This window comes from Amblyomma maculatum, chromosome 4, assembly GCF_055883805.1.
Source record: "Amblyomma maculatum isolate TAMU_Amacu chromosome 4, ASM5588380v1, whole genome shotgun sequence".
Classification (NCBI taxonomy): Eukaryota; Metazoa; Arthropoda; class Arachnida; order Ixodida; family Ixodidae; genus Amblyomma; species Amblyomma maculatum.
In genome coordinates this window covers 55548332-55563872 of record NC_139347.1, presented here as the reverse complement: position 1 = coordinate 55563872, position 15541 = coordinate 55548332, and the positions used below count along the sequence as shown (strand labels likewise).

The 15541-nt window shown below is 43.3% G+C and overlaps 1 protein-coding gene across 2 annotated transcripts in view; it reads left to right on the top strand.

The window, feature by feature from the left end:
• Positions 1–12719, top strand: part of Tmem131 (Transmembrane protein 131) — a 65627-nt gene extending 52908 nt beyond the window's left edge. For both annotated transcript variants that reach the window (XM_084601568.1, XM_084601567.1), the window contains exons 32-36: positions 1281–1463; positions 3578–3778; positions 4650–4921; positions 7764–8012; positions 12358–12719. In XM_084601568.1, coding sequence (XP_084457694.1) covers positions 1281–1463; positions 3578–3778; positions 4650–4921; positions 7764–8012; positions 12358–12594 — 1142 coding nt within the window. In that variant the 3' untranslated portion in view covers positions 12595–12719. The remainder of the gene's footprint in view (positions 1–1280; positions 1464–3577; positions 3779–4649; positions 4922–7763; positions 8013–12357) is intronic.
• The last annotated feature ends 2822 nt before the right edge of the window (positions 12720–15541 follow it).

Below are 15541 nucleotides of genomic sequence, written 5' to 3'. Positions count from 1 at the left end.
CCTAAAATTTCTTAAACAAACAAGTCTGTAGCAACAGGAGTCATTTTCAAAGAAATTTATGAACCTTGTTAGTATTACACGCATCACTCATCAGAAACTGGAGCACTGCCTGATTGAAAATGAAAACTAATCTGTTTGCACCTGTAGAAAACTTCTTCCACCCCAGCTACATAGATGGAAGCACTGGTATTATGGAAAGCTTTAATGGAGGCCAGTTGGTGGCACATATTAGCGTAAGCATGAGCTGACTACATTACAGACGAGACGCTAAGCGCCAAGACTCCATTTTCGGGTTACCTATGAAAGCACAGAGCCAATAACCATGGCATTTCGGAGCAGACAGCTGTAGAGAACCTGTGCAACAAGCTTCCAAGTTACAAAAAACATATAGACTCTTGTTGCCAAACTAAATATTTATCAAGATAAGCCAGCAAGAATCCTCCAGTCCTGATGTAAACTAGACAGCTAACTGCTATTTTTGAAAGATGAGGGAAAAAAACAGTTAGGTGCGGATTGTGGGTTAAAGTGTCACTTTTGCTGCAAGAGCTATTTGCTGAAAAGAGGGTTAATCCTACAATGCTGACCCAACTTATGCTCTAATCTTGTCGGAGAAATTAATTGACTGTTTGCATGCGAAAATGGCACGTCAAGAAGCATCTCTGGGCATAGGCAATCATGTTGAGGCATATACATTAAACTTATGAGAAGTTAGGCCTTATCATCAGTGTAGTGTTATCAATTTTTTTAAGCCATTGCAATAGAGTCTCAAGGGTAACAAAATGGACATGTCGAAGCATGGGAAATGCATTCCACTACTCATAGTGCATGACGTGTTACTGGCGGTAACGACGTTGATTTACTGGTCACCCGCCGACGCTTGGTTTTCTCATCGTGTACCATGAAAGTGGCATCTGAGACACCTGCAGTTTCAGAGGTGTGTGGGCAGTGCGTAAAGCTCAAGAAGGCAGCCATTGCTCCTTGTTCAGGATGCCCAAAATAATTCTGCACATTGTACGTAATGCGCTCAGGCAAGAGAAACTTACAAATTTATATTATGTGGAAATTCGTACTATCTGTAATCATCCTGTCAAGATTCTGCTTTAAATAACTTGTCCTGTCAAACAGTAGTGGTAGAATGCGCGCATTTTTATTTCATGTTTTGTAGTGCTTGAGACTATCTTTATTGCACTTACAGTAAAGTAACAGGTGTCAGGCAGCGTGTGTGTTTCCACCGTTTGGCACGCTGTCACCAATGGGGGCACATTTGGTGCGTTTTGCAGACGATGCACTGGCAGAAATAGCCAGGCAGACGGAAAGCTTTGCCCTTCAGCACAAAAGCACGCGTGCAAGCCGGCCGCTCAGCTACTCGGCAGCTGTGGCTGGCTCCAGCTTGGCCAGACCATCACAAGCGCCAGGCAGCCCACCGCGCCCTGCGCCACCTGCCACCACCGTTCGTAGCCCTGGTAAGATCAGAGACCCTCAACTGACACACGCATTTCTTAGGCACTGAGGACAGCTCAGTCCAGTTGTTGCTCTTATCAGAGTAGGTCCTTTGGCCATTTGTTGTTGTTGTTTCAATGTTTGCCCGGCACCAGAAGGCTTGTTTGTTGCTGATAATTAAGATGGGAGTTGAAAATTCAACAAATTTTTCCCGCGACTTAATTGTAACGCCGGAATGAAAATGGCTCAGGGATCATCAAGTAGAATTGGACAGCAAGGTGGCCTAGCCTCTAGAGTCTCTCTCTCTCTCTCTCTCTCTCTCTCTCTCTCTCTCTCTCTCTCTCTCTCTCTCTCTCTCTCTCTCTCTCTCTCTCTCTCTCTCTCTCTCTCTCTCTCTCTCTCTCTCACACACACACACACACACACACACACACAAACAACAACAAGTGTAAACATGCGTGTCACTCGTGTCAGCACATCAGCTCTATCGTACTACCTCAACACTGCTTCTCTTGAATCTGTCTCTTCATGCAAATATTTAGGTGTTTGCATAATTAATAACTTGTCATGGAAATCGCATGTTCATCACATGGTTAATAATGCTAACCAAACGCTTGGCTACCTCGGAAGAAACTTTTCACATTGTCCTAGCGCACTAAAACTTCTCCTTTACAAAACCTTGGTTCGTCCAAAACTGGAATATGCAGCTACTGTCTGGGACACAGGTGTCGTTTCACTCAGTACTGAACTAGAAAATGTGCAGAATCACGCATCTCGCTTTATATTGTCTAACCAACATCGCACTTCCATGAAAGCTGCCCTGTCATTGCCTCTTTTAACGGAACGCAGAAAAGTATTTCGGCTATGTTTGTTTCATAAGATTTTTCACTATAATACATATATCAGACAGAAACTTAAAACGCAATCGTCCTACACTTCATCACGCATTGATCACCATTGCAAGGTAGTAATTCCATTATGTCGCACCAAATACTGCCATGACTCCTTCATTCCAAGCACTTCTGACAGTTGGAATCACCTTCCTCGTACCATTGCTGAAATTGCAGATGCCATTGCTTTTCGTACAGCTTTTACAAACCTTTTTTGCTGCAATGTTTAACATAATTTTGCAGTCGTTTTTCAGTGCTTTTGGCTTTTTAACGTCTACTGCTTCGGGGTGTTGCTGCTGATTTTGGACTTTTATATCTTGTTGCACAGTCATTAACATTTATTGTATAATGACCATTTAGTTTTGTGATATCCTTTTGCTGTATTGTACTATTTTACTCTCTTTAGTTCACCCCCACTCCCCTCTGTAATGTCCTTGGGCCCTGAGGGTAAATAAATAAATACATAGAGAGAAAAACGTTGACGTTGTCACTTATTTAAGTTGTGAAATGATGTGCGCTACCTGTAGATCTCATTGCCTAGTCTTTTCTAGTCTGTAAACCTCTTTTGAAGGAAAGGAGCCTGTTTTATTGGAATGTGGCAACATAAGCAAACTTAAGTTTGTCTATTGCAGACTGGGGTGTGTAGATTACCTTGTGGATGCATGCATTGAAGCTGTTAGAAAATGAATTAGCAAAAATGTTGATTTCATTGCTGACTGCATTATGAGAGCAAAGGATACACACGCACACAGTACTTTAGTTTTGTAAAAACAGCATGGCCCTTGAGCAAACAAGGGAGGGAAGCTTGTTGTGAAACAGACCTGCACATTTTTGCGGTTTTCCCGGGAGCAAGCATATAGAGATAGCTGCCTGCTATTGCATATTTGCACGAGATTACTATTTCACTTTAAATCTTCTTTCTGCATTATACTCCCCGAGTGTTTTATGCTTTTGATGGACACTAATAAGCACATATTAATACATTAGTCGTTCATTCCCTGCCTCCGAGGCTCACCTCCATCACATGACCACTGGCAAACATTCTTAATATTGCCCATGGCGCAATAGGAACTCATTTACCATTGTAGAAGCGTACAGTTATTGCATTAAAACTTGCTAAATTTTTTAATGAATCTGTACATAGTGTAGAGCACAACTGGGCTGACTGGCTCTGTGCAGATCAGTTTTTGTGCTTGGCTTTGCTGAGAAGTGCTCATAGCCCTGCATTTTTGTCCCTGTTCTGGAAGGTGTTGTGGGCCAAAAACCAGCTGGACTTGCCGTGGAACCCCCGCTGAAGACGAAGCCTGCTCCGCCCGGCCATTCCTGGGACAGCATGGTCCGGCCTGTACCAGACCTGCCGCTAGATGCATTCCCACTGGCAGAGAAAACCAAGGAGCCATGGCCCGAGCCCTCAGACTCCAAACAGGAAATTGCACCTGCGCTCAGGAGTGAGTACTGCTGTAAAGTCTCATTCATTCCAGTTTCACGTGACTGCATAAAATGTCTGAATCAGCCGAATTAATAATTATTGGAGGAGCAAAAAAATAACCAATGTTTCCCACATCAACATAACTTGTTTTTTAGAATTATGATATCAGTGGTTGCTAGAAATTAGTTTGGTAATACAGTTTATAGTTAAGTCGTTTGGACTAACAAATGTCTTTATTGTAGTATGTATCACTTGTTCGTGATAGCATGGCTCCGAGGGTGCTGTCTGGTAACTAATTGGCTGCTTAGTAAACATATAATGTTCATTTACATAAAAAAATATGGCTCAAAAATAGCTCTCATCTCCCTTTCACCATCTCTCTGTATGATAATTATTTCTATTCTGTTATTAGATTTTATGTTATCCCATTCTCAGCGTCATTTGCATCTTGTAGAAGTACTACCATATTTACATGAATGCAACACGATTGTGAATATTGTTATCTAGTGGCTAGCGAAGCCCGACTAGGCACTGCCAAACCTGTCCAGTTTGGCAGTGCACCGAATCTGTGAGATATTTAGACCTCGTGGAGTAGTAGTGCTTTCGCCCGAAAAATTGCGGAGGTTTTATGGGGCTAAGCCTGATGCAACATGTTTGCTCATGCTTGCACTTTATTAGGGGCATTGTGATGACTGAGGCATGCCTCATTATCTTCGTAGCTCACCTTACGGTGCCTTGATTTGTATCCAAAAGCCACTTCCACTTCATTGAACACTTTGATGGATCAGAGTTGTTATATATGGAACCCTATGTAATGAGTTTTACTGGCAATTATTTCTGTGGGCAGCGAGCGTAATAAGTGAGGCACTTGCGCATGGCTCCCATCCCAGACATGGCTGCCGCCTTCTCACCTGGCAGCCTGCGAAGTGGTGCATCATACCCCACACCATCTCCTGATGCCACATACTCTCCGTGGTCAACACCAAGGCCCCCCGCCTCAGACTTTGGAGCACCGTGGAAAGGCGCGCCCATCAATACGCCACCCAGCATGACCCCCAAGAGCCAGTGGGGCTCCCTGGACATGAGGGCACCGACTTGCAGAGAGGACAACCGCTGGGCACCCAGCCCTCCTCAGCGCCCCATTGGATCTGGCGATAGCACGGTGAGACTGCCTGGATGGGCTTAAAAGGGGGCTGCCCATGTCGAACACGGTTCTTTTTCTTTACTGTTTATTTTTGCTGTGCCCCCTGCTATAGTATAGCTAGGCCTTGCTTTCCCCTTGCACGGCGTAGTTTCACTTTGTGTCTGTTATGTGAGGTGCCACCGAGTGTTCCGTCGGTGGCGCTCAACAGCAAGAAGGTGACACTTCTCCGCTTGGACAATGTGGCAAGACATTTGGAAAATGTGACAAGAAGTTGGACCTAATTTGTCATTATTTTCGTTTTATTTTCATTTAATTTTTTTCATTCTGAATTTCTTCGCATTTTTTTCTGAATCTTTTGTTTACTTCTTCTTCATATTGTAACCCCACGTTTTGTGTGAAGCGTTCTTCTTCGTACCACAAAAACAGGCAGTTGGTAGCGAGCGCATCATCTGTGTTAACGTCTTGGTTTAATTCTCTTGTGTGTGTATTGTTTTTTGTGTACTATATAGCCATGCAGCGCCGGAGGTCGTCGGAGTCGTATAGCCAACTAGCCCGCTCTCAAGTACTACTGTATTCCAGAAGCCAAGAAATTTTGTCAATCTTTTGGGCCGAGTCACCGTTCAGCCCTGGGTCAGAAACATGCGTCATGGCCAGGAGTTCCAAAAAATGCGTCTCGGCATCAATTTCAAAGGGAACTGACAGAAAGTGGGGCGTTTGTATTCCAGTACATGTGAAGCCAGGCTAGCTCCGACACCACCATGGACAAGAGTAAAGCAGTGAACTTGGTAGGTTCGTCTGAAGTCATCCCTTTCCCGCCATATGATGGTTTCTCCGTCTGAAGTGATCCCTTTCCCGCCGTATGATGGTTTCTCCGCAATATGCATTAGTGCATATTTGTTCGTGTCCAGGCATATGGCATTCATAACTCTTCAATTGTGAAAACCGGCTTGAAGAAGTCTGCTGGTTTGATAAGCCGTTTGGGGCTGCTCCAGAGCGTCAATCCAAGGTCGATGCCTGGATTTCGACTCGGCTGAAACTGAATTCTTCTCTGCGATGAGGCAAGGACATTGCCCCCATATGTTGTACGGGCACTACAGATAAGAAAAATATCAGTCGTGACATATTTGCAGGCAGTGAGCAAGCTCCAAGGAAGAACGAAAAACGGAAAGCAGAAAACGATATAGTATACATGTACACAGCTGATGACATTTCAGCCTGTTGTTGCCGAGTTTCAGCATCGAAATCGAAATCTGACTATGTGGTTGCATCAATAAATCTACTCCAGGGGTGGCAGAATCACCTAAAACTTTTATTTTTTTTATTTTTGTGAGCAGGTGGTGTTCTCGAGGTTGATGCCATGTTGGGATTGTTTCAGCGCTACAATTTGAAAGTCAAAGGTGTTTGAAAAATAGCCGCCATGTGGAAAAAGTGCAACCTGCACAGAAAATGAAACTGTCATGTCTGATGAACAAATTAGATGGCGCAGCAACTCTATAGCGATGGCAGAGGCATGTAATTTGAACTTCCAGTTTTTTGATCAAATCATAGTGATGTGGTGACAAAAAGAGTTAAATCACAGCTCTGTGTTGGTGCTGTGTGTTGAGATTAGACGTGGTGATGGTAATAGCTATTGCCCACAGGGAATCTGAACATACAAACTGTAGTTTGTTTCACTCGACAGTTGCGCCACTGTTTATTTTAGCGAATTTGTAACACTGATGTTTCTTGGTTACAGAGAAAAAATTATTTATGCATGTTATTCTGAAAAATGTGCTATATGGAAATTCACAGTTTTGAAATATTTTACATTGAAAATATTCAAAATCTGGAGGTTTCTTTTTATTTTTGTGATAACACTCCAAAGGGGACCAGACGTGGAAGTTGCCTTCTAGCCCTAACACCCACAATATTCATAAATTTGAAAAATTCCTGTGGTGCTCATAGTAACAAGAAGCTGCTGAATTTACACAATTACGGCAAAGGAACTTGACTGTACGTGCTTGGCGCCCGCAATCATTGCTGTTGCTGTGTGTCACCGTGCACCACTGACTACTTGAAAATATGCCATGCCTGCTGCTGCTGTAATAAAGTGCGAATCCAAATTATCCTAAAATTTGGTCTGCTCTAGCCAAATCCTCAGTAAACGAAATTCATTCAGTGGAAGAGATTGGGAAACCATCCAAGCATCGCAAATTGATATGGTTTACGTGAATATTTGTTGCAACGAGATGGATTCCATGAGGCGTCGGTAATCGGATGTATTGGTGTTGAACAGGTCAGTGCTGATGTGTAAAGATAGTGAATCCTGTATACTTGTTCATTTTCTCGTGTTTAAGGAAAATGGCTGCTGGTTTCGTTTTTTCAAATGTTTTTTGTATAATAATAGGGCAGTGGAGGGCCTGAAAAGGGAAACCACCACACTCACTGTCTCCATTGAAACGTGCCAGTGGTGGAATCTTTCCATAAATGTTGTTAGGTTCATCTTATTGCTGTACCCCTAGGTAATGACAAAACAGCAAGGTATTGGATTGGAATATTATAGCTGTTCAGCGCCGTCCTTGTCATCTCGTCCAAGTCCCTGTCCCTTTTGCGCTGCCGTCTGTTCAAGACACATACCAACACGCCCAGTTTGCCACATTTTGGCTGTACCTCTTGTTTTTTTATGTAATGAAATATGTTCACATTGTCTCTGTGACAGCACTGTATGCACATTTGAATCAGTAATAATGTGCAAGTTTAGCTTTCTTTTACCACTGTACTGATCACCAGTGGCACCTTGATTGGGCCAATGTGCAGCATGGGGAAGCCAGCAGATTATGACAGGTTCCATTCTGACCTTGGATTGCTGCTTGCCTTCTAGAACCACTTCTGGGAACCAGCACCGGCACCACCTGCTCCAGCTCCAGTGGTTACCTCTTCTGTGTGGGGATCTAACTGGTGGACCAACCCCACCGCTGTCGCATTGCCATCTTCACCCGGAACTTTGTCACAGAACAGCATCGGGCCTCACGGGGACACATCACCAACTGAGTCCATGGCCAACATGGTGCAGTCTTTAGGAATGGACTCCCCAGACGCCAACTTGGACCCAGCTGTGTGTTTTGACCCCGTAAGATACTTGCTGCTGTATGTTTTGGGAGTTTCTAAAGGTTCTTACGAACTACCACTCGCCTAGTGGCTCTTGAACATCTTTGTGCGGGAAGCGTGGGCTTCAGTCCCCAGTGCTAACGGGAGTGCAGTGGTTTTCCACTGGGCATATGGCCTCCCCTTGACCGGTGCTAGGCTTACTCTGGGGAGAGATGCTCGAGAAAAGCAGTGAGTAACCCCTCACTTTGTATACATGTTAGACGTGCCACTCTTTAACCAAGCTTTCCTCATACCATTTATAAACCAAATCCTTGTTTCAAAAGCAAGAACAGCACAACAAGGGAACCAGGGAAAAAAGCATGCAAAGCTGCCTACTGACTTTGAGCCACATACTACACTGACCTGGTGCAACTACTTTTGAATGTAGGCTTATTGAAGTACATGCCAGAAGGCATGGAAGCATGGAAACTTTGTCTACAATCAACATGCACATGTATACTAGTGAAGGCAAGTGCATAGCAAAAGTTCTAAACAGCAAGGAGCATTGAAGTGCTCTTAAAAGTAGAGAAACAGCCACTTGTATGAGAAGCACGTGGGGTCTTGCACTTTTGTCGGCATCACCTGCACACCTTGCAGGCAGCATTTTGCTCGAAGAATCTCAACATATTGAGCTACTCACACCTTGGTGGCTTGGCATCACCCAACTCCGATTTTCTATGTCAAATTGTTTCCAAATTGTATTGTTGTTTAAAAAATTTGTTGGAGGCACTTAGATCTCTCCTAAGTGCGGTAAGGCGAAAGCCTTTCCTGCGACTCTTTGCACTCTGCCACATCTTCACTCATTTGCTTCTTCTTTTTTTGTCTCTTTTCTTTCTTTGCTTCTTTTTTCTCTTTTTTTTTTACAATTTTGACATATTTTGTGCAATTTCGACGTCCGTGGCAGTTTTGACATCTGCACAGTGCATCGACGTCCTTGGCTATTTTGATCCAGTAGACTTTTCTGGCTCTAATTAATTAACTAAATACTCCACTTCAACGAACTTTAGCACACAGACACATTTTTGTTTGCACTCTACCTCATTCAACCATTCTTTTACTCATCAATGAATTCATTTCTCAACAACGATGGTGTGACACCCTCTGCAGACACACAAGTCCTGTCCACACTCATGAACCTTCAAAGTCTTTTGCCTTAAAAATTCTGTTAGAGACATCAGATCACATGTGCAAACTATGACTTCGTACTTTGCTTTGCATCGTACAAAACAGTACTGAAACAATCAAGCATAACCATTAAAAATTAAAGAAATAATTATAATTAACTGATTAATTGACTAATAATGAAATTAGAAATAAACAAAAGTATTTGAAATAAAGGCGTTAAAAAGTGTAAATTTATCAGAATGAAAAGCCAATGCTTGGTGATGCTCATTAAGAAAATTCAGAGAGTGTCTTAACTCAAGGGCACATTGCGAAGGGCACAAAACAGTGGGGGCAGTAAGTGCACCTATGTAGTATTTTGCATCCAAGAGCCATAGTACATAGTGTGGTACACAGTATAGATCATAGAATTTTGTGTTCAAGCCGCTAGCTGTTCCTCGACATCACCGAAGACTTAAGTAAGGGCATACCAACAAATACCGAATACAGTAGAGCCTGGGTGTATATTAAACACGGATATTTTGAATTATTGATTAGATTAAGCTCACAGATGATCCCCTTGAAGATCCTGTGTGAAAGTGGGGGAATGCTACACTGTTATATCAGAGTGCAATTTTGCCGATCATTCCATATATCAAACTGCGTGCTGTGCCTCTAAACTGGAGCCTCCCTTTAATAACGTTCAGTAATTTTTCGTGTGTAGGCACAGGTCAGCTGCACGACCTTGGAACTGTGCTTGTAGGTTACTCATTTCTGTGCCTTGCACAAATAAAGCCTAGCAACAGCCCTGTTATAAATGTGGACTGCCAGGCAGTAATCAGTGGCTAATTTGACAGAGCGATTATTCTGTTTATAGTGCACCAGTAGCATCGTTAGTCATCTCATGGTAGGCAAACCAGAAAACTTTCCATTATAGTTTCAGTGCGAGGAAGTTTTGGCCTACCAATGCTTAACAATCGATGTGGTGCCACACTCAGGCAGTAGGCATGCTGCTGAAATAGGCGTGTTGTTACTAAGCTGGGTGCAGTGTATTCTTTCTTGTAGGTAAGCTAAGCTATGCTTATCCATTGCCATCTTTGCATATTAAATATTCAGCATGTCAGACTATTTCACAATCGTCTTTGGGATTGATATATCCAGGTTCAATTTTTCTCCACACTGTGTAAACATCAGAGCATCATCACAAGTGCATACAAACTGACAGCGAATACCTGACAGAGCATCAAGCACAGCCTACCTACATGTACACCTTGTGAGCTTGGCTGATATCCTCTCAGTGTAGTACTACAGTCGAACCCGGTTATACCGAACCAGGATATATCGAATTTTGGTTATGTCGAACTCACGAAATATCCCCTTGAAAATCCCATGTAAAATTATAGGAAAGCCGCGTCATATATCGAACTCAATTTCACCGGTCGTTCGATATATCGAACTCCGCACCACGCATTGGAAAGTGTGCCTTCCCGAAAGACGATCGCATCACACTTGGCCGTTTACCGCATGCCGTTTTCAAGCCACTTGCGAAAGGAATGAGAGGGGACAGTTCGGCGACGGCTGGTCTGGGCAGCGCCGCGCCCATTCCCCAAAGGCGCGCGCATCTGCAGTTGTCGTTTCCCGCGCGCCAACACATGACCTTTGCAAGCCATGTGCGTGGGTGTGTCCATTCTTTTGTCGAGCTATCTCTCTCCTTCAGCACACGCAACACATGCGCCAAGCCAGCTCAGCCCGTTTTCAGACAGATGTCGGACGCTCTCTCCAGCGTGTGTTGCGAACCCTCTGCGTGCGGCAGCGCGGCGGGGGATGTGGCTATGGTGCCTGTGAATGTCAAGAAGCAACAGCTCTCTCTCTCTCTCTCTCTCTCTCTCTCTCTCTCTCTCTCTCTCTCTCTCTCTCTCCGCTTTTTTTTTTTTTTTTTCGAGAGTCATTTTTTCTTATCGTGCTGTACGCGCGGCGTAGCTTAAGATATGGCGGCTGTGGACATTAAGAAGCGGCAGAGTTTTTTTTTTCTTTATTTCAACGCCAAAATGCTAATAAAGCAATAACTGCCTACAAAACCCAACTATTACAAAAACAATTATGAGTTTAATTTTATTTTGTTTTTCAATTTAACCTTATGCTTTGCAAAAAAAAGAAAAAAAAGCTTTAAATAATAAAGCAATGTTGACAAATTGTGAATTGCATCGGCATCGAGCAGAGCGCCACCACGCAGCAGGTTTTTTTTTTCTTTCTTTCTTTTTTTTTTTTTTTTTGCGGTGATGTTTATTTTATTTATTTATTTTTTTTATCGTTTATACTTGCATGTATGAATCAGCGAAAGTATGCGGTCAGCTGCTGCAATTATGACGCCCGCCCCAAGCGCGGCGTGATAAATCGAACCAGGCTTGTGCAATCAAGCCATCACGGGCACTCTGCCAAGTTCGCTCCCCGCCACCGCAGGAGCTATCAAAAGATAAACGCGCCCTGACGTTATCACTGCGCAGCATCTCGGCACGCTGCCAATGAGCTGTGGATGAGACGACTGAAACGGACTGACGCGTGCCATCGACATGCAAGCGAAAATTTTGGCGATTTGTGCCGCCGCGGCAACACAGAAACCTTGTTTTGAGCTGCCGCGGTGGCTCGAGCGGCGAGAGGGACGCAGTTCCAACAAGTTTGAAAATTTTCTCTCTGTCGCTGCCGCTCGTCGCTGAGATCGCTCAGTCGCTTGCCTGTGAGCAAGCTGGCCTTAACACGTTTTTTTTTCTTTTTTTCTTTCAAATTCTCGGGTGCAAAAGTGGAGGATGGGTTCATTATGCGAATGGGTTGATTACGCGACAAATACGGTATCGTTTTTACGCATCGTAAGTGCCGTCACAAGCCGATTTCTATATATCGAATTATCGATATATCGAACTATTTCGCGATCCTCTTTGAGTTCGATATATCCGGGTTCAACTGTATTTACTACAAAAATTAAGAAAATTGCACCATCTGGCATTGTTCTCAGCCTTGACATTGTTCGTTTCTCATCTTGATGCAAATATGTGATATGTACCCTCCGCTGCAAGGTCTTTAGGGGTAACTTAATAAGTAAATGATTTTGCAAGTCTTGGTTTCACAGAACAATTTCTGCACTACTTTTTCGTCTTACCTTCCAAGCATGGAAAGCTAAAGCTGTAGCGTATGCAGAGCTTGTCTCATCCTCTGTGTTTTTTTTTTTTCAGATGAGTACTGGTGGTCTGGGCACAGGGCTCTCGCACAGCATTTGGACACAACAGCAGCCGACAGGGATATCTCGCCCATGGAACTACAGCCTGTTTCAGGACAGCGCTTCAATGCCAGCATCATTGACCCAGGTGCCAAGCACTGGCAGCGGTGCTAGTGGAAACAGCAGCAGCAGCAGCACAAGCAGCAAGGGTCCGCAGGTCCCTTTGGGGTGGCAAGACAAGAAGTCCTTTTGAACAAAAGAGTGGAAACAGTGCCCACCGCTTCCCAGCACACACAAACTCCCTAGCAATACTTCCACAATGAGCTTTTTGTGTCTTGGCAAAGAGTTGTTCTTGTCCCCCCCCCCCCCCCCCCCCCCCCCCCCTTTCGTCTATTTGTTTGTTCCTCCCTGCTGCAGGACTCACCACTGACAACTTAGGTAACAGAATTTTCACAGCTAGACAACAAGGCTTGACCATAAATCTGCACACGCTTTCAAATTACCGGGACATTGTGCAGCTCGCATTATTTACTGAAGCAGGTTCTGTTTTAGTATGTCACATCTTGCTTATGTGCCATCTTGCTTGTTCATGCCTCGAGTTATGCACCATCTGAAAGCCATGGCACTGCGTCTTAAAACTACTGCACCGAATTTGTGTGCAAGTCTTATTCACCCTGGCTGTACTTGAATGTAGGAGTGTCGTTTGGCTATCTTAGAAAGCACCGTGTGGAAAGAAGCCTTCCTGCACGAGATGTTGCATGTGGCATATATCCACAGCACCCTTCTCATTAGCAAGCTGTAATGTGGATGCTGTCATTTTAACGTTTGCTACCCCACGGTCTGTGCCATTATCCAAACTTGATTTGTTTTAGCACTAATGCCCAGAATTGAAAGCGAGAAATGTGCTCTTAGTGTGCAGCCTTGAGTGGAGCAATTTCCAGCACCCAAATTTTATGCTGGGGCAAATACGCTATTTGCATCTGGAATTAGAAGTTTACAGGGCACGTGAGTCACTGTAAAACACTGTTGTGTCGAGCCTTTGCACACAGCCTGAAAATAGCGGGCAGTCTACCATTCTTTTCACAATGAAGAGCATGCTGAACACTTTTATTTCAGGCTGCATGCAATAGCTGGGGCAGAATTCACCTCTCTCGCGGCTTGCATGTCCTGCAGGCTTATAAAGCCACATGTATTTTGGCAACCATGTAAGAAGCGACAGAGCGTCAGGCACTTTTTAGGAAACATTGTGTTATCTTTGCATTGTTGAATTGAGTGAATGAAGACTGTTCAAATCATTCCACTTCTCTGTGTGCAGATGAATTGAGATTAGAACCTAATATCCTTTTACGGTAGCAGTTCTTTGTTTCTTCCTCTGTTTGGGAGACTACCACATTAAGTTAACTACAGGTTTATGATTGGACACTTTCAGTGATTCAGAAGCTAAAATTTTCTCAAGGCATGAAATGTATCCTTATGTAGGAGAGGTGCTGGTTGCTGCCACAAAGAGAAAGCATACATTATGCCACCTGCACTGGTTAATAATGCTTAGTGGAGTACATGGACAGTGGCACATTTCGTCTGGTGGTTGCTGTTGTGTCCTTACCTGCAGTAATACAGTGATGTAGACATGCCAAAAATGTGTTATGCAGCACTACCAGTACTGCTTTCTTGGTGATTTATTGCTATAGATTGTTTAATTCATTTGAGAGTGCTGTAGGCATGTTCTTATGGTGTTCCTTTATGTTTTCCAGCTTTGACAAGTGCTTGTTACTGAATGGAGGGGAATAAGCGAGACATGGCTAGCATTTTCTTGTAGCGGTGCTTTTAATCGAACATAATGCAGAGATTTCCTGTAAATATAATTACGCAGGTTTTATTTGCATCCCTTGAATTTCGAATGTGGCACCCTCGTTTCCTTTTTTTTTTTTTTATTCTCTCTCTCAGTGCTCGAGGTTTTATTTTAGTGCATACATCAGTTGTAGCTAGTCAAGGTCTGCTAAATCCTGGGAAAAAAGAAATGCTCTTTGCTGTAGAGGTCCTTATTTATAAAGTGTCCTCAGTGCAGTTCCTTAGTGCATGGCTGCACCTCTTACAACAGATTTGCATTTTATGTGTCCATGTGTGTGTTTGTGCATGATGCAGCTGTGTTGCAAGTTCAGTCCATTTGGTGTAAGAGTTGTGGGCTTTGCTTCTTCTGCCTTGTTACATTGCGCTTTTTTTATTATTATTTTATTATTAATGCAGAAGGAGGATTGAATTCAAAAGCCTTAATTGGAAGAGATATTTTGCACTAACTTCTGCTCTGTCAACCAAGCCTGAATTATGATAGTGCATTGTGCGTATTGACCTCATCTCTAGTTATTCCTGCATTCCCTATGTGTAAACCTTCCTGAAAAGCCAGGCTTCTTCTGTGCTTACCGCTTTCTTTTGTAAGAAAATTATGGTTGCGATGTTGAAATTCCAGAATTGTTTACCAAGATATTTATAAATCAGATATTTATAAAAAAAAAATTGTCATCTGTGCCCACTGGACTGCAAAGCTTCAGCTGCTATGTTTTATTGCTGTTTGTGAACAGATTAATTTATTTTATCATTTTGGAGTGTATGCATCGTTACAGCTTCCGCCAAAGCAGTGTGCAGAGAAGTTTTTAGCATTGAGAAAGCTCTGACATTTCATGTAGTTGTGTGTTAAAGAAAGAAAAAAAGTGAAGGAGCAGATACTTTATGCATTAAGTTATGCACCTTTAAGAGTGCGTTCACATTAAGGCTCCTTGGCCATGTTGTAAAGCACTGCTAAATACAGCTGTGTTTTTGTTGATGCTGCAAGAAGCATTGCTTGCACAGCATGCTGTGGAGCTTTCCTACTTAACTGTATTGTCTTTTACATTCTCTGTGTAGCGGTGGGCTTGCAAAGACATGCAGACCCTTTGTATGAGCATTGTTTGTGCTGAAGTGGATTGATGTGTGCTTAAAGTTGTGTTAGAGCAGACGTGACCAGTTCCCATGTTTAAAAAAAAGTGCAGAATTATCACGCCTGCTTGTCTGCTGCAGTTGGCTAACTGGTTGACACTGCCTTCTGCTGTGCTGTTGCCACCCGAGTGTTTCAGAGTTCCTTTTGACAAACTGAGAGAAGTTTCTATAAGAGCTTCGTTGTTGGCTCATAGAAATAAAGAGAGCCTATCACCACTCTTCTTTAGGTT